Source organism: Ictidomys tridecemlineatus, chromosome 11 (genome assembly GCF_052094955.1).
Source record: "Ictidomys tridecemlineatus isolate mIctTri1 chromosome 11, mIctTri1.hap1, whole genome shotgun sequence".
Lineage (NCBI taxonomy): Eukaryota > Metazoa > Chordata > Mammalia > Rodentia > Sciuridae > Ictidomys > Ictidomys tridecemlineatus.
Window position 1 is genome coordinate 10,548,651 of NC_135487.1, and position 23,468 is coordinate 10,572,118.

The 23,468-nt window shown below is 58.1% G+C and overlaps 1 protein-coding gene across 1 annotated transcript; it reads right to left on the minus strand.

The window, feature by feature from the left end:
• Window positions 1-78: 78 nt before the first annotated feature.
• On the minus strand, window positions 79-16,323 carry Fam131c (family with sequence similarity 131 member C). The gene is given in 11 exon segments (XM_078025372.1): window positions 79-723; window positions 726-779; window positions 782-910; window positions 1,560-1,670; window positions 1,868-1,970; window positions 1,972-2,030; window positions 2,033-2,050; window positions 3,888-3,981; window positions 4,211-4,246; window positions 5,094-5,209; window positions 16,042-16,323. Coding segments are annotated over 11 exon segments (834 nt in total). The 5' UTR covers window positions 16,064-16,323; the 3' UTR covers window positions 79-631.
• Between the last annotated feature and the right edge of the window lie 7,145 nt (window positions 16,324-23,468).

Sequence of the window (23,468 nt, forward strand, 5' to 3'; positions counted from 1 at the left end):
GCGGTACGTTTCCTTCCCTACTTCCTCCAGACAGGGCCCAAGGACATGCCGTCAGGAGCAGAGACCAGGCCAAGCTCATCCAGGGTGAATCCACCACTTTAATGTCACCAGAGAACGTTGAGGGGGACGGGGCGGGGTGGGGGGGACACCAAGGAAGCAGGCTCAGAGGGCCAGGAACAGACACTCCGGAGACTGCGGAGGAGTGGGCGCTGAGCTACCAGTAGAGACCACCCCATCTTTGACAGGGACAGATGCACAGAGGGAGTAGGGAGGAGCGGAGCCAGGCTCCAGGTGGGGTCCCGGGCTCCCAGTGGCCGTGCAGTTCCTCTCATGGCGCTCTCCCTGGGGCCAGCTGCCCTGGCATCTGCTGAGAGTCCTGGAGCTCACTGAGGGCAGAAGGCCTGCAGGGAAGGTGCCCACGTGGCCGAGTTCAGAAGACAGAGGGAGACCATGGCTTCCCCTGCTGGGCAGGTCCGCAGAGGCACACAGTGGTCCACAGGAGTGCTGGCCTCATCCCTGCTGCCCTGAGGGTCAGGAGGTGCCCAGCTCGGACCCCACGGTCCCGGCAATCTTGGGCTGCCCGCCAGGCAAGGTGGAGGTCTGAGCAGCCGCTGGAGCAGAGGGGTCAGCCTCAGTTGTAGAACACCTCGTCCTCCTCAGAGAGGGAGCCGCTGTTCACCGAGGGCAGGGAGCCCTGCAGGTGGGCCCCGCCCTCGGGCCCCAGGCCCCCAAGAGCTGCTGTTGACACTGCTGTTCAGAGCTGGGTGACGGTGGCTGGCAGCTGTGACGGGGGGCTCTTGGGGCGAGGGCCAGCCGTCCGTGGAGAGGCCCGGGGAAGAGAAGGCCAGAAGACTGTCGTCCTGTGAGGGAACGCTCAGAAGGCTGTCCTGCAGGTAGACGCTCTCCAGGTCTGGAAAACCAAACAGGGGGTGGGGCGCTGAGGCCTGCGTCCCTGCTCACCTTCTGGGCGTGTGAGGGAGCCCAAGGGCACGAGACCTGTCCCTCTCCTGCTGGAGAGCTCACAGCGCAGAGCCCCTGAGCCCAGTGCCTAGTCAACAGCAGGCTCAGAGGACCCGGACAACCAGTGCTCCCCTCCGGTCAGAGGAAGGATCAGATGAGGTGACTTAATGCAGGACCCAGGTTCGCTGACCCCCTCCCTAGTCGCTCGGAGTTCTAGAAAGGTGTTTGGGGGTGCCTGGGGGTCGGCTCCAGATCCTGGCTCGGACACTCCCCGCTGTGACCCTCGGGTGAGCCTCTGGACCTCGTCGCGCCTCGGTCTCCTTATTCTGGGGTGGGGACAATGGGATTTGCTCCCAGGGCTGCGGGGGAGACTAAGGAAGTGCCTAGTGTGGCAGACGCCTGATTCTTACATCACAGTGGCTGTCCCTCTGCTGGGGACACGCCGTGGCCAATGCAGAGTGAGCACCCCCGTCCCATTCTGTAGCACAAACCGAGGCTGAGGGGAGGAAGGGGAGGCCACGCACGCTGCAGCTGGTGCCAGGGCAGGGACGGCCTGTGCTCTGCTCCTCCCGCCCCGCCCCGGCCCCCATGGGCTGTACCCTGGAGCTGGACAGCGTCCTGGGGGCTGCTGTCGGGGTGCAGCTCCTCATCGTCCAGCGAAGACCAGGCGCTCAGAGTGGCCTCGGTGATGGCAAACTGCTCAGCAACGCCTGGGGGACAGTGAGGCCGGCTCGCTGGGGACACAGGCGGGCGGGCAGGGCCTCCCAGCCAGAGCAGGCCTGTGAGCTGGCCAGCCGTGCCCAGGGGACCAAGGACGCCCTGCCCTGCCCACCCCAGGCCTCTACTTTCCCTGCCCAGGCAGTGGCCACCTGTGGTGACCTCTGTCTCCTCCCTGTCCCCTGCTGACCTGCAGCAAATCGAGCCTCTCGCAGCTCATCCGGGAGGCAGCAGTAATGCTCGTCCTCAGCTGGGGACAGCTCCCAGCCCGACTGCTGGGCACTCCAGCCCTTCCCACTCGATGAGGTGGGCCACCCGGCCCCGTGCCATGGCCGTGGGCTTGGTGATGTGTCCTTGATGCTCTGCACCACCCCTGGGTCATTGAGGGCAATCGATGGCTGTCCCACAAGGCCCAGCTCCGGACCCCCAATACCCTTGGCCCACCCCAGGGTCTGGACCCCACAACCACACATCCCCCGAGCCCGATGCCAGACACACCTGTGGCTTGCACCTGTGCCTTCCCCCATGCCCAGCCCATGCCTCACTCACTGCCCCAGGCCTGCCCTGTGCCCTCCCAAGCTGGACCCCACCTCACAGGACCCCACCCACTCACATGCCTGCCCCTCCAGTGTCCTCCTCCCAGTGAACACGGGGGCCACTGAGTGCTTCTTTCTTGGGTGGCCACCACCCCACTTCCTTCCCTACCCAGGGTCCCCCAGCCCCGCCCACCCAGGGACAGTTCCTGGGAGCATCTCTGCTCTCAGCTCTGCTGACAGTGAGGCCTGGGTGGTCCAGTAGGGAGGGCTGCCTGGAGGAACGGCCTGGAGTTTGGAGACAGGTTGGGGCTGGGCAGGTGGGGGCGAGGCTGGGGCTATTATTTCAGAGATGAGAGGCGGGAAGCGCCTGGTGTGACTCCAGCCCCCCGGGGAGACACGGGGGTGACCGCAGGACTAGGACAGCAGGAGATGGGAGCCCCCAGGGGCCAGGCTGGGCCTAGAGAGCCAGGCTGAGGCTCAGGTGTCCTCACAGCAGCGGGGGCCGCAGCAGGAGAGGGACAGGTTGGCCCTGCTGTTTAGGACCAGCTTCCTGATCGGAGGATCAGGGTTCAAGGGTGAAGGCAAGGGCACCACGGGGGGTCACTGCAGGGACCCAGAAAAAGTAAAGGCCACTGGAATGGTGGGAGGAGAGGGTTCTCAGGCGTGGACGGAGGGGCAGGGCTGGCAGGGTGGCTCTGCGTCTCTGTGACCTGCGGCCGAGAACACAGACCTGGGGTTCACAGTGTTCCTGAAGCCACAGAGGTGGCCACAGAGCAAATGGGGACCTGGGGCGGCAGGACAGGCCCAGGGGAGGCAGAGCGGGGGAGCTGAGCCCCCGGGTGGCAGGGTGCTAGCAGTCGGGGGTTTGGGGGAGTGGGGTTCACAGGTACCAGGGGAGCGTGGGCAGCAGGGTGCTCCGGGGAGCCGTGAGGGATCTCATGCAAGGGGGGCCTGAGGCGTGGGGGGGTGGCGAAGCTGGCTGACAGGTGGGCTGGCCCGGAAGGCTGGTCAGTGCCACCCGGAGCAGCGTCCCGGGAGCAGCGCAGCCCGCCCTCCCCAGGCTGCGTGCCCACCCCAGCGCCTGCGGTGCGCTGTCTTGGTTCACACCCGCACCCTCTCTGGAGAGCCGCTGAGGCTTGCGGCTGTCCCCTCTGAGAGGCCGCGAGGTGGCAGAGTCCTCCCAGGGCCACACAGGAATGGCCAGTGGGGGACATAAAGCCAGCCCCCTTGCCTCAATCGCTGCCAATTCTGAGGGGCACTTGGGGCTGCAAGCTCTCGGGGGGCTGGCAGGAGACTCCCAGAACCGGATCCAGGCTGAGCACCCCGGCAGCCCCGGCCGCCTCCCACACTCCTTCGGGCTGGAGGGTGACCCTTCAGCACAGGATCCTATTCCAGGCTCCGCTAGACGCAGGTGGCACAGAGGCAGGGAGACCACACCAGACAGACATCCCCCAAATCTGGGCCAACCTCGAGCGTCTTCAGAAGCCAACCACTCAACCCCTGGCAGCAGGAACCCTCCGGTCACCCGGAGCCCAGCATGGAGCCCGGCGCTTGGAAAACAAGGAATCCAAAGGGCCGCCGTCCTCCAGCGGCAGTTCAGCTTTGCCTTCCCAAGTTCACGTACGAGGTGGAGCATGCCAGCTCCAAGGGCAGGAGCAGGCGGCTGGAACCTACCCACAAGGGACGAGGTGGCCAGGGCTGCCACGCCGTAGTTGCCGGAGCAGGCCCTGGAGTCGGACAGGTAGCCGTTGGTGGTCTGGAAGCACCTCTGGAGGAAGCAGGGAGGAGTCAGCAGGAGGGCAGGCTGCCAGAGGGTGTCCCCACACCACTGCAGCCCACCCCAGGCCCTTGGGCGGTGGGCCGGGAGAGGGCAGGTACAGCCAGGGAGGGCCTATCCCCCCACCCAGGGCTGGCAGGATGTGGGCCTGGGCTGGGCACAGCAGGTGCAGATGGTGTCAGCTGCGGCTGGCTAAACTGGGGACAGCAAGTGCACTGACCTGCCAAGGATCCCAACAGAAATCCATCTGTTTGTCCTACAGCAAGAGGAGAAAGAGGGTCAGGCAGGGCTCGGCACACCCTGCCAGCAGATGGCCGAGCCCTGGCTCCCCAGGGCAGGTGTGGGTCGGCCTCTGGTGCTCCAGGAGGTGGAGTCTGCACTCCTGGGTCATGCCCTGGTGTCACCCGGCAGCAGAGAGAGGAGGAGAGCCACAGTGGCACTGGGAGGAGAGGCCATAGATCAGACCCAGGTGTGGCTCTCCACTTTGTCATTTCTAGCCAGGTGTCTGTGGACTAGGGACCTGACCTTCAGAACCTCTGTTCTTCTGTGGAAGGTGGCAGACTAAATCCACCCCCAAGGTTGTGGTGAAGCATAATGACATGACACTAAGTGCCCAGCACCGTGCTCTTCATGCAGTAGGTGCTCAAGAAAAAAAGCAACTGTGTCCAACTGGGAGTTCAGGTCACAATCTGGGGGGTGGGGTGGAAATTATGCACCAGATCTGGGTTCCCTAGCCACATCTTCCTCATCTACCTGCACTGAGAATTCCACTCTTGTGTTCTTGAGAGGTGGTACAGGTTGTGAAGGGTCACAGGCGGGTAGCGGCCCTGCTGTCTGCAAGGCTGAGTTAATCTGGGTGGGAGGACCTTCGGTTATCTTTTCAAAGAGGGCTGGCCGGGTCTCTGGATGCCCAGGTCAATCCAGACCCTCCCTGGGCTGAACAACAAACCTCAAGGGCAGGGGCCCAATGCCACAGGAAGAAGCTGAGTTGGGCAGGGAAGGAAGGAGCTTGGAATGGTTTTCGCTCTCTGTGGGGATCTGTAGGGGGTCAGTCTAGGAACCAGGGAACAGGCAGATGGGGGGGATGATGAGTGACAGGTTACCTTGCCAGTGACATGGTCTGCAACAATGGTGGGTGGGTGGCTGGAGGGCAGGTCTGGATTCCTGGGCTCTGTGCCCTGGGGCATGGGGCAGTCTTTGTGGGCACTTGTGAACAGATCTGGAAATAAGAAGGAGACACTTAGAAAAGCACAGCCCTAGATAGAGCAATAAATCAGGCAGAAGCAAGAAATAAAGGGCATCTCAGTAGGAAAGGAGGAAGTCAAATTATCTCTGCTCGCAGATGGCATGATTTCATACAGAGAAAAATCTAAAAACTCAATCGAAAAAAAATTGATTGAAAGGATAAACAAACTCAGTAAGGCTGCAGGATGCAAAATCCACACATAAAAATTAGTAGCTTTTTTATACACCAATAACAGAATTGCTGAGAAAGAAATCATCTCCTTCACAGCAGCTGCAAAAATAATAAATAAAATACCTAAGAATAAATTTAAGCAAGAAGTGAATGATCTCTGCAATGAAAATTACAAGAAACTGGTGGAAAAACATCAAAGAGGACACACAACAAATGGAAGGACATCCCACGTTCATGGATTGAAAGCATTAATATGGTTAAAATGTCCATACTCCCCAAAGCAATCTACACATTCAATTCTATTAAAACACCAATAACATTCTTCACAGAAGTAGAAAAAACCACTCCTAACGATGCCTATACTCATGTCCCAGGTCCGACTCCTCCTTTGGGCTCTGGTCTGAATTTCCAACCTTCTGAGGAATTTTCTGTCCTGCCTTTCCTCCCTCCACATCACCCAGTCATTGTGAACTCCTCTGGGTTCTCTGGCCAGTGTGTTCCAGATTCATCCATCCTCATCCTCACTGTGGCTTCTGGATTGACTCAGTCCTCCCTCCACCCAGAGGCACAGGGAAGTTACAGCCCAGGCCAGGCAGGTCACTGGAGTTGGGGACAAAGTGGATGTCCCACCCGGTGTCTCTGGGTCCCTTCCTCCTCTGTGCCCCCTTGCCCCCATACACTTCCCTCCCAGTGGGCACTTTCTCTGGCTCTCTGGGAAGGCTGCCCTTGGGCTAGTGGTGTTCTGAGAAAAGCGTTGCTAAGTGATTTTGTCGTCCTGTGGACATATTCGTGTACTTGCACCAACCTTAGTGGTGCAGCCACACACCCCCATAGGTGGTGAAGCCAACGCTCTAGGTGCACACCTGCACCGCGTGTTACTGTACCTAACGCTGTAGGCAACGGTGACACAGTGCCAAGTGTCCTCTAAGCACAGAAAAGGTGCGGCAAGAATACAGGGTAAAAGGTAAAAACTGTACACCTGCGTTGCCACCCGCCGTGGGTGGGGCTTGCAGGACCGGCAGCTGCCTGGAGTCAGGAAGTGCTGGTGAAAGTCAAGGAGGCTACTGTGCACTACTGTGTAGCCTTTATGTCCGGAGAACACTTAGCTGCACTCATCAACGTAATCCCTGCCACTCAGGAGGAAGGAGGATGGCGAGTTCCAGGCCAGCCTCAGCAAGCTAGTGAGACCCAGTCTCAAAATAAAACAATAAAAAAGGGCTTGGGATGTAGCTCTGTGGTAGAACCCTTGCCTAGCATGTGCACGACCCTGGGTTCAATCCCTAGCACTGCAAAATGTGTGTGTGTGTGTGTGTGTGTGTGTGTGGTTTTTATGTTCTTATTCTATAAGTTTTCTTCTATTTTAAAATTTATCATTGTAGTTTTAAAAACTTTTCTTAGGGCTGGGGATGTAGCTCAAGTGGTAGCGCGCTCGCCTGGCATGCGTGCGGCCCGGGTTCGATCCTCAGCACCACATACCAACAAAGATGTTGTGTCCCCCGAGAACTAAAATAAATAAATAAATAAATTAAAAAAAACAAAACAAAAAAAAACTTTTCTTAAAAACTAAGACACAGGGCTGGGGGAGCAAGCCAGTGGTAGACTGTGTGTTCAGCATGCTCAGGTCCTGGGTTTTGTCCCCAGCACCATGAACAAAACAAGCCTAAGACACAAACGTACACGTGAGCCCAGGGTCAGGATCATCTTATCCCACTAAGGGGTCCTCAGGGACTAACAGGCAAAGAGCTGCCACCTTTTGGATGGACCAAAGGACCAGTTGACTCTCCTTTAACAAGCAGGCGTCTGCTGGGCTGGCATGTGCAGGGACACAGGGCTGCCCAGCTGAGCAGCGTCCTGGGTTCCATCCCCAGCACCACTTAAAAAAGAAGAAAAGAAAAAGTAGAGTACACTCTGAAACACGGGTATGGGCTGGGGGTGGAGCTCAGCTGTACAGTGCCAAGTCGTGGGCTCGATTCTCCCCCAAAAGATGAAAAGTTAGTCTAGTAAATACGTAAGAGAGTGGCAGCATCATTTATTATCATTATCAGGTATTATGTGCTGGGCTGGGGTTTGTAGCTCTGAGGTAGAGCGCTCCCCTCACATGCTTGAGGCACTGGGTTCGATCCTTGGTACCACATAAAAATAAATCAATAAAATACAGATGTTGTGTCCATCTATAACTCAAAAAATAAGAAGTCTTATGTGCTACACATAGTTATTGTATTGCTACTATGTATCCCTTAGTTCACACGCCCACTCACGGGGGGGGGGGGGGGGGGGCAATGTGTTGGGCCAAGATGGATGATGTTCTGATATCACAAGGTGATAGGAATTTTTCAGCTTTGTTATCATCTTCTGGGACCACCGATATATATGCCATCTATCTTTGATCCAAAGATCTTGCTGCAGCACAGGACAACTCCTGTGTGGCCTCAGCCATTGACCATCAGTGGCCGGGCCCCAGCTCCTTCCTCTGGGATGGGAAATTCCACTTTACTGACTCTCCAGCGCCCCCTGCAGGACGGCCTGACACCACGCCCTCCTGCTCCCGCCCTTCATACATCAGCTGCACCCGAATTCTCAAGTCAGGGTCCCCTTCTGAGGAATTGCCCCAAACATCTGTCAACCCAACCTGCCTTTCGCTCCTGATGGGACTACCCCGTGACTTTACCTCCCTGGTCTCTGCTTCCTGATCTGTAAAGTGAGCAGTCGGGGGAGCCTGTTCTTGTCCTTCAGGAATTGTCTATCAGCATCCCAAACTGGACACAGAGAGGCCCTGGGGACCCCGTGTTTTGAGGACAGCCTCCTCTGAGGGGCCAGCAGACTCTGCTGCCCCAGCCACTCACCGCTCCTCCAAACCTGACTGCCCATTCCACCCACGTACCAGAAGAGGGGGTCCCCGAGAATCACTCAGAAATGTGAGATGCCTGCAGAGGAGACCCCCCACTAGATGTCTGACCCCAAGAGACTGGGGCAGGGCAGGGAGGGGAGCAGCCAGCGGCCCCCCTCCCCAGCATGGCCAGGACTGGGAGTTTTTCAAGGGTCAGGAGACAACAAGGAAGATGTCATGTCTGGGTCTCGCTGGACTCCCCTAAGGGGGCTGCTTGTAGTGCAGGGGACCCCAGGCCAAGAGACTAGAGGCTGGAGACTTCAGGAGGATGGGGGAGTTGGTGGGAATGAAGGAGGTCTAACCAGAGCAGATCTGCTACGACAGGGCCCTGTGGAGAGGAAGCCCCTGCTTCCAATGTCTCCTGAAGAAATCACCCACTCAACCTGGAGGACCCTGTCCCACCTCATCTCCCACTGCCCTCCCTTCTCCACTCTGGCCACGCTGACCATTCTGCTGACGATCCTGCACTTTCCTGAGACAGGCCCAGCACGCTGCTGCCTCAGGGCCTTTGCACTGGCTCTTCCCTCCCTCCATCTGGAACTCTCCTCCCAGATGATCGCAGGTTCACTCTCTTGTCCCATCTGGGTCTTTGCTCAAAAGCTGTGACCTCAGTAATATCCCCCGCCAAAACCATCTTATTGGACACGACACCTGCCCTTCCATCCCTTCAGCCTGTCTTGCTCCTCTGGACTCTGTCCATCTCATTCACCATGACAGCCTCAGCACCTGCCATAGGGCCCGGCATACAACAGGTACTCAATACATATCTATTTCCAGGAGGAAGGCAGGAATATTTGGATGCCTGCCATGCAGGGCCTCGACAGCCAGCCAGCATTTGTCAAGAGAGACCACTAGAGCCCCGGTCAACCCAGACGTCCTGGTCTCCAATCCCTCGGGCCAGGCCCCAGCGTGTTAGTGGAGGAAGGGATCCCAGAGCAGAGAGTGTGGCCGGCCCCGGCGGTGGGGGGTGGGGAGGTAAGCACAGAAGTGACACCTGCTTTCACCCATGCTGCACTGGTTTAGTACGCAGAGGGGACTAGTGGGTGCCGAGACCAGCCCAGGGCTGTGAAGGGCCGCCAAGAGGCTGGGGAGAGGCTGGGGAGAGGCTGGCAGGGGCTGGGGCTGGGAAAAGGGAAGGTAGGGTAGGGCCATGGCTAACTGCCCCCACTGCCCATGACTGAGGCATAAGGAGGTCAGGGCAGGGAGGACACAGGATCCTGTGGGCTGAGCCATGTGCCTGCACACCGCAGCACCCAGCTCAGCTTGCTCTTGTCCCCAGTCCTGGCTGTGTGACCCTGAGCTAGATGGGCTTCAGAGTCTCCATCTCTACAAAGACAATGTTCTGGGTAGGTCCTGCGCGTCACTGATTTTATATATATATATATTTCCAGTCCTGGGGATTGGACCCAGGGATGATCTGCCACTAAGCCACATCCCCAGCCCTTTTTATTTTATTTTTTATATTTTTATTTTGAGACATTGTTGCTAAATTGTCCAGGCTGCCCTTGAACTTAGGATTCTCCTGCCTCAGCCTCCGGATCTGCCGGGATTACAGGCGATCGCCACCGCGCCCAGCAAACTTGGTCTATTTTTAAAGCAAATACAGCAGAATTGAATAGAGCAGAGACTAACAGAGCCAAGGGCAGAGACGGCTGAAGTCTTATTTCTTGAAGTTTTTGTTGGAATCACACGGATACGTGTGTGTGTCTGCACACTCGTGTAGCGAGAATTTTCACGGTGGGCACCCTGGGTCAAAATGTAAAATATAGCTGGGTGTGGTGGCACATGCCTATAATCCCAGCAACTTGGGAGGCGGAGGCAGGAGGATTGAGAGTTCAAAGCCAGCCTCAGCAGATCAGCAAGGCACTCAGCAACTCAGTGAGACCCTGTCTCTAAATAAAATACAAAAAAGGGCTGGGATCTGGTTTAGTGCCTAAGCCCCCCTGGGTTCAATCCCTGGTACCAAAAAAAAAAAAAAAGCAAAATAGTTATTCTGATGAGTCGAGTCACAAGTCTGAAATCAGCCACATGTAAGGTGCAGAGATGCTGCATGTTATTGCAAGTTGGGGTTCTGCCAGGCTGTGGACAGGGTGGCCCCAGCTACGGGCTGTCCCTGGGAACCTCGAGAGTGCTGGGATATGTCTAGGGCCCCTGGCTGTCCCCTGAAGCTGTCCGTAAGTCCTCTAGCTGCGGAGCAGGGGTGCAGCTGGCGGAGAGGGGAGCCAGCTCAGAGCAGGTTGGGGGTGACGCTGGGCCTGGCAGAAACATGACTCGGACAAGGTCATGCCTGTGCCATGGTTGGTGGTGGCCTTGGGATTCCGGCTCCCAGCCCCCCAGCCTGCCTGCCCCCAGCCCAGTTGGGGTGCAGGTGCCTCTGCAAAACTCACTTTCTCCCCCAGAGGACTTTGGCCCGTGATGTCACGGCTGGTTGCCATGGAGACGTCAGGTAATGAACCAGCCTAGGGTGAAATCACAGGCTGCTCTTAGCCCAGCTGGGACCGGGCCACGTCACCACCACTAGCAACTGGAAAAACACAGAGTTTCATGTGGGGTGGGGGCTGGGGCAGCCCGAGGGACGCTGGCTCTGCTTTTGTGACTACCTCCCTTCCCCAGGGAGCTCTGGGGGTCATCCTTTTCTTTCTCCCTGACCTCCAGGTCTGAGGCCCCGTTGGGACCTGCTTCCTCCCACACCTCCCCCCACCACAGGAATGAGAGGCCTCTGGTTGCCACAGCAACATGGAAGGCCATCTTGATCCTTCAAGGAGAGCCCCCTCATCCAGATGCTTCCTCCAACCCTCTGTCCTCAACCAGAGCTTCCCCTCGACTTAGCCAGGATGCTTCCGGCCTTCCTACTTGAGGTCCTCTATCAGGTTTCCAGTCTCACCACCTGGACAGTTCATCCTGATGTTTAACCTAAACCCCTCTTGCTGCAACGCTCCTGTACTGGCCTTCTCCGCTTGTTCCCTGGGGGAGTCTGCAGCACAGCCCCAACCCCTCGGGCATCTTCCTCAGAGTCACCCAGTGCCTGCAGCTGGTCTCTGGGGCTCTGTGTCCCAGCCTATTAGTCACCGTGGTTGCCATCTGCTCCCAGAGTCTCCCAGGGCTCTGCACTCGGGGAGGGCACAGGGTGCCATGCTCAGCCCTGCTCTTTCCCAGAAGCCCAGCGAGGGCACAAACAGCAACCTGGGCCCAAGGCCACGCTGCCACTCCCCAGCCAGCCACCGGCTCTCCTCCAGGCTCCTCAGGGCACCTGTGGCAAATGCACTAGGCCACGCCTCCAGTCCCCACTGCGGGTGCCTGCCACCAGCTGTGACGGGCAGCTCTGACCTCAGCTCTGGGAGAAGGGGTGCAGAGGCACGGCTCTCAGGGGCTGCCCGCTCTCCCTGCCAGCCCCTGGGCTGGGCACGTGCTGCCCCCGGGTACCTGGGCTTCTCATCTGTGGGTCGAGACGTGGGCCCAGGGGCTGCGGCCGAGCTCCTGCTGCGGCAAGCGCTCTCTCTTGGCAGCGCCCCTGTCCCTGTCCCTCAGTTTCTCCTGGACCACAAGCCACTTTCTAGTCCTACCCTCGGGTGGAGCTTGCCCCGGGGTCCCGGGCCTCTGCCTGGTGAGTCACCGCCTGCCCAGGGAGCAGGTCACGGAGCTTAGCAGATGCTGGGTCTCCAGCGGACTGAGTGTCCTCCGCTCCCTGGGACATTTGTTTACAAGTCACCTGAGCCATGACGACAGCTCCAAGAGGCTCAGGGGGGTCCCTTTCCACCCCCTACCAAGGACTCGCACACGCCCGGCTCCTTCCCACTTTCCCTGCCAGCTGGCACCAGCCTCGGGGACGCCCTGCTCCAGCCTCACCTCCTCCAGGCAGCTGGGCCTCCTGTATCAGGTGCCTCCCTCACCGGCAGCCCTAATGGGCCAGGTCTGGCAGCAGGTCACTGTAGATCACATGCCGACTGCGCCAGGTGCTGTCCTAGGCCTTCCCCTGTCCCCTCTCATTGAATCTTCACAACTATGCTACAAAGCAGGCACCACCATGCCCACTGCACAGATGGGGAAACTGAGGCTCAGAGAAGTCTTAATGCAAGTTCACCAGGTGGCAAGTGGCAGAGCTGGGCTCAAACCTAGGCCAGTCTGAAACTCCAAAGCACGTTCCCCAGCCACTAAGCAGGGCTGATCTCTAGGGAGTGGCCTCACGCCACTGTGTGTGTGTGTGTGAGAGTGAGTGTGAGTGTGTGTTGTATGTGTGTGAGTGTGTGTGTGTGTGAGTGTGTGTGTGTGTGTCCCGCCTCCCCCGTTTCACTACTCCAAAGCCAAGGCTCTATCCTGCTCCTCACTCTGAGCACCTAAGGGCAAGGTCCCCCCTGCCCTCTCCTCACTCTCCCCACGGTGCCCAGTACCAGGCTGCTCACCAGCAATGCCACGACCTTCCAGACAGGGATTGGGGACGGCGGGTATTGTGGGTGGCTCTGCTTGGCCCCCTTAGAGCCCTGCTTCCGTTTAGACGGCATGGATGTCTGACCTTCCAGAAGAAAATCCTCATTCTCCCATTTCTGCTCTTGCAGCCTCTTGGTGCCCAGTGTACTGGTGACCTCCAGGGTGGGGCCAGGAGGCTGACCAGTTGGTGTGGGGGAGAGGACACGGACAGGAGGGAGAAGGTTACTGGGCCAAGGGCATGGGATGGGCAGTTTGATAATGGCAGTGGTGGCAGAGCCCCAGCCAAATGTGAGCCATTTGAGTTATTCCAGAAGGTTGGTTTTAAGCGTTGGTTTTAAGCACCGAGCACCTGTCTATGGGGGGACACAAGAAAGCAAAAAGCAGGGGCTCCCCACTCAGCTCCCAGCCCCTCCCAGCCTGGGTTCCAATCGGTCTCTCCATGCCTTGGCTGGGTGACCCCAGGTAAGGCTCTGCACGTCTCTGAGCCCCACTTCCCCCTCCCAGGGTTGAAGGAGAACTAACTAGGTCAGGAGAGCAAAGGCTCAGCGCGGCTCAGGAGACACTCCCAACAAACGATAGCTTAAAAATAGGTAACGAACACAAAGAAGCTCCTGGAAACTGCATTTGTTGCTTTAAACTGGACCCAATCACTTCTGCCCTGTCCTTAGTACCTCGAGGGCCAGCCCTGCTCCTTCCCAGAGAGGAAGGCCGAGCTCTGCCTCTACGGCTCCCCAGTCCAGCCAGGAAGGTCTGGGCTAGCTGTGCGCACAGAGCTGCTCGGACAAACTAAAAACGGGCGTAATAGCTAATACTCATGAGCGCCGACCACGTGGCAGGTCCTGGCAACGGTGTTTTACATGAATCAAGCCACTCCCTGCCCCCAGCAATCCATAACTACAACACTGCTGCATCTCCATTTTAGAGATGAGAACACTGAGGTGCACACACACTGGCTGGGATCACAGAGCTAGGGAGTGGCAGGGACTCCAGCCTAGCAGGTTGGGAAGCAGAAGCCACCAGATGCACAGCATGGCTCTCTCAGGTGGGGCCTGGCCTGAGCAGCGCCAATTGGGTGAGGACGCCAGACTCGCTGTGGCCATGAGTACAAGGTTCCTGGTCCCTGGCCTCCACTTGAGGCTATGCTTCTGACCTTGGCACTTAGAAGACGTTCTTAGCAACTGGTGCAGGTGTGGAGACCCACTTCGGGGGCTCAGGCCCACACCCGGCAGCTCAAGGGGAATAGGACAGGTGCCAGCAAGGAGCCGAGGGACAGTTGGGCAATGCCAAGACTCAGGACCCCGAGGCTCTGGAGTCAGAGTGCCAGGGAGCTAGCTTTGCTGCTTCCTGGCTACCTGGCCCTAGGCAAGTCATTCAATCGCCTTCTGCCTCAGTTTTCCTGTCTATAAAATGGGGACTATGGTGGTATACAACCTAGGTTAGCTGTTTGTCCCTAAAATTTTCAGACTAGTACCTGGTTAGCTGTAAGCACCCAATTAGTGACAATTGGAGGGGGTGGCCTCCATGCACTGGCTTTGGAACACTGGTCACCCTCTGTCTCTCTAGTTCCCCTCCTCTATCCAACTTGCCTGGGTATGTGTCAAAACTCTTAAGTGGCTCAGGAGAGGGACAAGGTTGGAATATACAACTAGCTGGGGGGTGGCACTTAGGAAATCCATGATGCAAAAGGGAGGGTGCAGAGGTCACTTCAGCCAGTGTGACCTCACACAACCCTGGCAGAGGGTGCCGTGGGGGGAGCACCGGGTGCGGGTCAGGGGACTCAGGTCTCAGCCTCAGCCTGACCTTGACGGGCATCTCTTCCTCCCTGGCCTCTGCTCAGTGGGTCCTCGGCGCACAGATGAGTTCATCTGTGGCTGGGTGTCCATGGCACCCGGCACGAGATGGCCGCGTCGTGGAGAACAAACACAGTCGCTGAAGGAAATACCCAGATCCCCACCACCCAAGCTGGTCCCACTGGAGATGGTCAGATCCCGGGGGACATCTGGGACGCTAAGAGCTGCGACTCCTAGAGAACCTTCAACTCTGCTCTGATGGTCGCTTTTCCTCCCTCCCGGCCACTGGCCCCACAGAACAGGTGCTGTGCTGGGTCCCTCGATGGGGTTCCCTACAACGCCTGGCACGGTGTAGGTGGTATCAGCCTGGTGAAGGGCGATCCAGCCCCACACAGTCAGCTGCTCCTTCCTCTCCCCCACTTGTGATCCCACCTTCCAGAGACGTCCTGAGTCACTTTCCTGAATGTCCCATGAACTAGTGAGCAGAGCCCCTCAGAGTCGGGAGGGTGGAGAAGGGATACTGTGCTTCTTCCTCAGCCTCCCCCAGATGTCCAGGGCCCCTCCAGGACCTGCTTAGCCCCTCCCCAAGCACCTGAAGAAGCTACTGGGGTGACAGGTGGGGTGGTACCCCAGAACAACTTGTGATTGGGGTCAGACAAAGTGGCCTCAGCCTGTAGAGCTTGAGACAAGGCCAAAGACACCCCCACTCCCAGCCCTGCCCCCGGGTTCCACTGTGGGGTGAAGGGTCTGGGGGCCAGGGAGCTCCACCTGGTCCCTTTTCCTGCAACCTTGCTCAGCAGCATGTTGGGAAGGGGGGCTCCCAAGCCCACCCTGCCCCCTTAGCCTCTGTGCATGACCCTAACCCTCAAGGACAGGCGGCCCCCAGATGAGGGCAGGTCACTGTGGATCCCTGGCACCACTCTGGGGAGAGCTGGGGTGTCACGCAGAGACCAGAGAAAGGCCCAGCAGTTACTACGAAAATCAATTGCCCTCTGTTCCTGTCCCCTGACCAAGGAAGGAGGCAGGAACCAGGAGTTAGGGATGAGGATGGGGGAGGGGACCTCCTTTATAACCTGTTCCTCACCATTAACCCTTCCTGCCAATGGGTTCAGGGACAGGGAACCCAGGAGGGGAGGAAGGAGCTGGGGTAGGGTGGGCTAAGAAGGCCTGGGTCTGGGGACAAGGAGGGGGTCTGCTAGTTCTCTTAGTGCCCTGAAATCTCGAGAAAGAGGAGTCAGAAGCCTCCCTCGCCTCCCAGGCAGCGGCAGGGGGTGTGTGGCTGCTGGGAGGAAAGCGTGGCTGGGGACCCTGCTTCTCGCCACCTGCCAGGTGCGAATCGGAGGGGCCCCGGGATGCAGTGACCTCCTCGCGCTCTCTCCGTCCTCACCCCTCCCAAATCCTGTCCCCTACTGGCACCGCGTCCGCTGGGGGTGCGGCCGGTCGTGAAGGGCGGGCCGCGTCCCAGGTTCCTCCGAGTGGCCCAGGCTCCGCGCGGGTCCCCACTCCCACCACCCCCGGCCGCCGCCCCTCACCTCGCGACACGCAGGAGCCCATCACGGGGCCTCGGGGCCGGGCCGCTGCGCCTCGGGTGCGTCGGGCCGCGGGGCGCTCATGTCTCCGGCGCCGGGGGTGCGCGGCGCTGGCGCGGGGCGGGGGCCGGGGCACCGCGGGCGGGTGACAGGGCGCGGGCTCCGCGCGGCTCGGCCTCCGCTCCCGCCGGGTCGTCCCCGCTGCTGCCGCCGCCGCTGCGTCCCGCTCGCCTCGCGCCGCCGCCTCCCGCGCCGCGCCCGCTGTCGCCAGGGCCCGGCGACACCGCGGGGCGCGGGGCGGGGGCCGGAGCGCGGAGCGCGGGAGGCGGGGGCGGCGCGGGGGCCCCGCCCCCACCGCGCACCTGCAGCCGCTGCCGCCCGCGCGGGGGACCGGGTCCGCGGGCCGCCGAGCGGGGACCTCTGGCCCTCGGCCTGCCGCACCGCCCGGTGTCCGCAGCTGAAGGTCAGGGACGGGGCGCGGGGCAGGGAGGCTTCTGGCGCGAGGGCTCCCAGTCAACAACACTCATTTAACGACAATGACCAGGCTCCCGGAGCTGCGCCCAGGAACCCTTTCCATCCTGGCGTCTCGCGCGCGGAGTCAGACCCGAGGCTCACAGAAGTCACGCGCCTCGCCCGAGCCCCTAGCTTCGAGGACCTGCGCCTCTTCACCCCAACTCCTCATTTGGGGGTCGCGGGACCGGGGTGGGGGTGCGGAGGGCAGGGAGAGGCCACTGGTGGCCTCGTGGCTGGACCAGGGCTCTGGCTGAAGAAGGCTGGGCCGCCTCTCCCGGCTTATCTAGGGCAGAGTACGCGGAGGCACAGGTCCCTGTCTGCGCCCTGGGTGGCCTCTGTGGGAGCAGCGGCGGTAGGATCCGATCACACGCACCTTCATTCACACTCCCCTACGCAAGAACGCGCTCCACGTGTACGTCCCCGCCACTCACACACCCTTGTCCTTGTGCACTGTCACACTTGCACACACATTTACACACACACATGCACTGGCCCCTGGGGAGGGTGACTGGAGATCTCTTAGCCAAAGGGCAATCAGCGCCTCAGTGACTGAGACACCCACCTCCATATACTCATCAGGCTCCTTCCTGTACCGCCCTGTAAACCAGGCAGGGAGCTGTCCTTGTCACTAAAGACAGACCTGCAAGATGGATAAGGTTGGTGGCAGGGGCCTGGGGTGGGACTAGGGTCTCTTGCAGAGCAGAAGCTGGGCTGCCATGGTAGTGGTCAGTTGAGCTGGGATTGGAGTGGGCATCGGCCTTGCTCCCTTTCTCTAGGCTGGGTTCCCTCTGCCAGGTAAAGTCTGGGTTCTGTGCCTGGCGCCGGTGTTAGCAGACCTGGCTCTGAATTCAGGGCTCAGCTCACACAAGCTGAGTGTGACACTCCATCTCCCAGAACCTTAGTTTTTCTCATCTGTTAATTGGAGGTTAAAAATCTTACTTCATGCCGTGGCGTGGTGGTGCACGCCTGTGATCCCAGTGACTCTGGAGGTTGAGGTAGAAGGATTGTGAGTCCAAAGCCAGTCTCAGTAGCAGTGAGACACTAAACAACTAAAGTGAGGGGCTGGGCCTGGGGCTCAGCGGTAGAGTGCTAGCATGAAGCCCTGGGTTCGATCCTCAGCACCACATAAAAATAAGTAAATAAAGTAGAGGTATTGTGTCCAACTACAACTAAAAAGTAAATATTAAAAAAAAAAAAACAACTAAAGTGAGACCTTGTCTTCAAATGAAATGCAAAATAGGGTTGGGCATGTGGCTTAGTGGTTGAGTGTCCCTGAGTTCGATCTCTGGTAACTGTCCCCAAAAAATCTCACTTCATGGTGGTCACAGTGGCACATGCCTGTAATCTGAGAGCCTGAGGTAGGAGGATCCCAAATTCAGCCACTTAGTGAGACCTTGTCTCAAAATCAAAAAATGTATTGGGCTGGGGTTGTGGTTCAGTGGGAGAACGCTTGCCTAGCACTTGGGAGGCCCTGGGTTCGATTCTCAGCATCCCATAAAAATAAATAAAATAAAGGTATTGTGTCCAACTACAACTAAAAGATAATTTTTTAAATATTTATTTCTTTTTCTTTTTTTTAAAGAGAGAGAGAGAGAGAATTATTTTAATATTTTTTAGTTTTCGGCGGACACATCTTTGTTGGTATGTGGTGCTGAGGATCGAACCCGGGCCGCACGCATGCCAGGCGAGTGCGTTACTGCTTGAGCCACATCCCCAGCCCCTAAAAAATAAATTTTAAAAAATCAAAAAATATAAAAGGCTCGGGGGCTGGAGTTGTGGCTCAGCGGTAGAGCGTTCACCTAGCGAGCCCTAAGTTTGATCCTCAGTTTTATTTAAAAATAAAACAAAGGTATTGTGTCCACCTACAAGTAAAACAAAATATTTTTTATTTATTTTTTAGTTTTCGGTGGGCACATCTTTATTTAATTTTTATGTGGTGCTGAGGATCGAATCCAGTGCCCCGCTCATGCCAGGCGAGCGGGGTACCGCTTGAGCCACATCCCCAGCCCAAAATATTTCTTTTTAAAAAAGAAGTAAAAAAAATATATATATATATATACACACACACACACACACACACACATATGTGTATATGTGTGTGTGTGTGTGTGTGTTAAATTCCCAGTACCCCCTGACACACACACACACGAAAAAAAAACCCACATCTCATAGGATAGCTTTAAGGGCTAGTGAGATAATGCCCACGAAATGACTGACATATAGTAGGTACTTAAGGCTAAAAATAAATACAGTCAGCCCTTTGAATCCATGGGTTCTGCTTCTTTGTGGACTCAAACAACAGCAAATCGAAAAAAATATCCAAAGCCAAAAATCTCCTCTGTACTATATACAGATTTTTTCCTTGTCGTTATTCTGTAACAGATACAGTCTAACAACTCTTCCCAGAGTGTCTGTATTGTCCCCGGTATGGCCAGTGCTGTGGAGATGATGTGCTGGAGGGTGTACGGCAGGACACACATGCAAATACTACGTGCGTTATGTAAGGTACTGGAGCATCCTTGGGTTCCCGTATCCTCGGGTGACGGGGGAGGGCTGTAGTCCTGCCGGCAGCACAAGCCTCATTACCTCGCATACCTTCCCACATCCCCTCGGCAGCCTGAATTCCTCCATTCAGGGGATATGTGCAAAGCACCTACTCTGTGCCAGGGTGAGCGAGACAAGACTCTCCACGGGCAGGTGCTCTGTTCAGCACAGGTGCTAGGAGCCCCCCACACTCTGCCCTTCAAGTCTGGCCTCTTTGAGGCGGCTCTGAAGGGACAGTCTTGTCACATCTGGATGCCCGGGTGACACGCAAGGGGTGTTTCTGCCCTTGTGTGGAGGAGGAAAGATGGCTCTGCTTGTGGCCAGGCTCTGGGTCCCAGGACTGAGGACGCAGAAGTGTCCTTCTTAGTCCTGTCTCGGAGTGACTGGATCTGGCGTGGAGGACGGCTCTGAGTCACCATGATGCAGGACACTGGACACAGCTGCCGAGGCTCCCAGCTGGCAGTCTGACAGCTCTGGGGGAGAGGGGACAGGGCGGGACCCCTGCAGAGAGGACAAGTACCTCACAGGGGAGGGGCTTCCTGGAGTCCCTGTTGTGCCCCCTTCAGTCTGAGACAGGGACCGGAGGATAAGGTGAGCAGAGACCCTGCCCAGGGTTCCTGGCTCACCACAGGCCCTGCCAGGGTGGGATGGGTGCTTCTGTTATCCTCTGGCTCCCTAGCGTCCAGCTTCCTGCCTGCCAGTTCCTTGCTGACTCAGTCCTCTCATTGTACAGACTGGCTGTCAGAGAGGGGCGGGGGTTTGCCCAAGGTCACACAGCAAATCAATGGCAGAATGGGGACTAGAACCCAGGGCTTCTGCCGGTCAGCACCCCTCCCCCACAGGTGCCAGCCTGAGACTGGGCCACGTGGGGGGCGGGGAGCTCTTCCTTGTGCATTCACATTCACCTTCCCAGTCCTTGGAATTCTGCTGAAGCGGACGAAGTCCAGACAGCTCCAAGATGTGTGCTGTCCTCCCTGGGGCGGGCTGTCCTTCCCAGCTCAGCCCACGGCCCATCTGCCCTGTGACCGTCCACTGCTCACCCCAGTCCCCTCCTTGCCACACTCACTCCTGGGAGGGACCACCAGGCCGTGCCCTTCACACCTCAACCCACTCTCCTGTCGTGGTTTTGGGGACCCAGGGAGGCCCCCCTCCCACGTGCGTCCCACTCGCTCCTGTTCATCAGCGGACGCTCATCAGCCCTGAGTCCCCCGCTGCTTTGGGCGCTGGAGCGTGAAGAGGAGGTGCTGCAGCCTTGACCCCAGGGACATGCCCCAGTGGGAGCCCCACAGCACCAGATCAGACCAGCGGCTGCCGGGCAGTCCTGGGGGTGTGGGGACCAGTATGTAAATAACTCGGGGTCAGTGTGTGTGGTTTTACCTCCCTCTGAGTATGTGTGTGCTTCTGCCAGGGCCTTGAGGACGGACGGTTTCAAGGCTACTGTGACCCTGCACCAGGATGTTAAAGGTGGGGTGGATGATGCCAGGCAGAGACGGTGGGGAGCTCCAAACCAAGGTTTGGGGACCATCAGGGGACTGGCACAGGTGATATATGGGGGACTAGCGGGAGAGGCTGAGGCAGTGGACAGGGGCTGGCCTTCCTAGGGCTCAGGCATCCCTTAGGAAAGACAGAGCTGGACCAGCAGGAAGAGTGGCTGGGCGCCTGGCAGACCTGGGTTTGGACCCTGAGGCTGGACCGTCCGTAGCAGCTGCTCGGGAGGTGTGTGTTGACAGACTGGCCCAAGCCCCCATCTGGACAGTGGCTCCGGCCCAGACTGACTCAGCCTTTCAGTCAAGAAGCAGAAGCTCCCTGAGCATCGTGAGCAGAGTCCTGTCTGGTGCTGAGGCAGCCGTGTGGGTGCGGCACACAGGGCCCCGCTCCCTGGAGTTTAGGTTCTGATGGAGGAGGCTGCCGTCGGTCCCGCGATGACCAGCATGCACAGAGACCACGGCCCTGGAAGTGCCCGGGAAGAGCCCCCGAGAGCACAGGTGGGGAGCATCCGGGGTGGTGGCACGGAGCTGAAGGATGAGCGAGACTTGGACCAGCAGGGACAGGACCTCAGGCAGAGACCAGCTCAGGCAGTGGCTGGAGGTGGGAGGAGGGAGGAACCTGGGGACGGGCTGTGGCTGTCACAGAGCCCCAAGAAGCCCCATGATGTGAACCTGACTCTGGGGGCGGGGCCTGTGGGGGTTTCCCTGTTTTTCTGGTGGCCGGGCCCTGCCTGGGGGTTCTGGGGGCCAGAGTTCAGTCGCTCTCCAGGAGGCCTGAGAAAGAAGTCTCCAGGCTGGCCTCAGGATGTGCCTACTGTCAGCTCCCAGCTCAGGCCTGAGGCCTGCCAACCAGACTTGCAGGTCAGATGGTCTCCACCTTCACCCCCAGAAGCCCGCTGGACTAGGAGGACAGAGAGAAAGTGGGTTAGTGTGATGCAGGAGACAGCGCCCCCAGGGATTTCCAAGTTTGCTGGAAAAGACACAATCATTGGGCTGGGTCCTGGGATAGTGGGGAGACCAGTGCCCACCCTCGGGAAGCCTCCAGCCTCTGAAGGAAAGAGGCCCACTGAGCCCATCCCTAAAAGCCTGGCCCACAGCTGGAGATGAGGCTCAGTGGTAAAGAACTTGGCTACCAAGCATGAGGCTCTGGGTTCAATCCTCAGCTCAAAACAATGAGATACCCATGCTTCACAGCGGCTGCTTCCTGACAGGGCTCAGAGGACCTCAGGATCCCTGCAGGCAGGAGCCAAGCTCATCAGACCTGTGAGTGTCATGCAGAGAGTGGCCACCATGGGGCAGCCTGAGACAGTGTCATTCTGAGCTGTCTTAACTTTCCTTCCTAGGCCACAGACCCAGAAAGTACCACGCTGGCAACTCGGATCCAGCCAGGGCTCAGGTGCTCAGCCGAGGGCAGGGGACTGAAACCCTCCCAGTGCCCTGGTCACCAAGCCCTGAGTTCTAACATGCCCCAGGGCTGCGTCTACCCCAGAAAGAAGCCCCTTTTCCTTAGCGCAAGGTGGCACTTCAAGGCTGCATTCGCCCGGAGGGAGGTCTTTCTTAATGGCCCGGAGCCTCCACATAGGTGAACAGCACCCTTAAACCTAGACACCTCCTGGTCCTGCTTCCCACTGAGCAAATGTTGGGAGTGGATCTGGGCCTGGAACCCCAGAACCAGGGGACTCCCTGCTCCAATCTGGAGGCTCAGATGCTAAGGGCTACTTCTGCAGACCTGTCCCTTCCTGGGGTTCCCAGGGGCCTGGGCTCAGGCCCCTGGGCTGAGAAAGTCACAGGCTGACCTTGGAACATGCCCACACTTGGCTTTGGGCTTGGGATTGGGGGCTTCTAGCTGGAGTCAGGTGTCAGGTCAGAGTCCTTCCCATCTTGGATGCTCAGGTGAATCCAAGCCTGATAACCATGGGCCTGACAGGAGGCAGCTCCCTATTCCTGTTCCTCGATGTTTGCACAAGCCGTGCACTCCCCCCATCGGGCCACACCACACACACCTGTGCTGTGAGCTCTACCCACAGAGGTCTGTGTGTCTTGCCCCTCATCCACGCCTTCCTACTCTAAAGGCAGACTGAAGCCACACCTGCAAGGTGCCTCATGTCCAAACAATGGGAGACAGCCGAGACCAACAGGTACGGTCCACTGTCTGGAGACTGAAGCTGGTGTTGGTGAGCTATGACCCAATGATGGGTTTTTAAATAAAGTTTTATTTAAACACACCCATGCTCATTTGTTTGCCTCTTGTTATGGCTGTTCTGCCCCTTACACAGGAGTTGAGGCAGCGATGGTCTGACCATGAAAGCAGAAAATATCTACTCTCTCCCCTTTTACAGAAAAGGTTTGCCAATGCTTGCTTGGAATCTGGCAGAGGGACAGGAATTAACAAGCTGGTGGAATAAATTAATAAATAAACCAACAAATCACAAGAAGTGGGGGGGGGACTCTGGGGGCAGGAATGGAGACCTAGGGTGAGACTGGTTTCTTCTCACCTCCCACCCTTAATACCCTCGGCAGGCCAGCCAGGGCAGGGTGTGGACAGCACTCAACAGCTGGCCCTTCTGAAGGTCCAGTGGGGCCGAGTGGTGTTTGGGCCAGGCAGGGCCAAGGGTTCTGCTGGAATCTGCAGTTTGGGCCAAGGCTCCATCCTATCAACACTTCACCTGGCCTCCCGGGGGTCCCCAGTGCTTCCCAGCCTGCCGCCTCCTGGAGGTGGTAGGAGCAGGAGGTACATTTCTTTTTACAAATAGGACAACAGCCCATCACGTTTGATGAACAGGCTCCACCTTCTTCCATGTCCCTGCAGGTAGATCTGTCATGGGAAAGCCCCCGATGGTATTTAGGACGCCTGGTTTCTAGCCCAGGACTCGTGTGGGCAAGCCT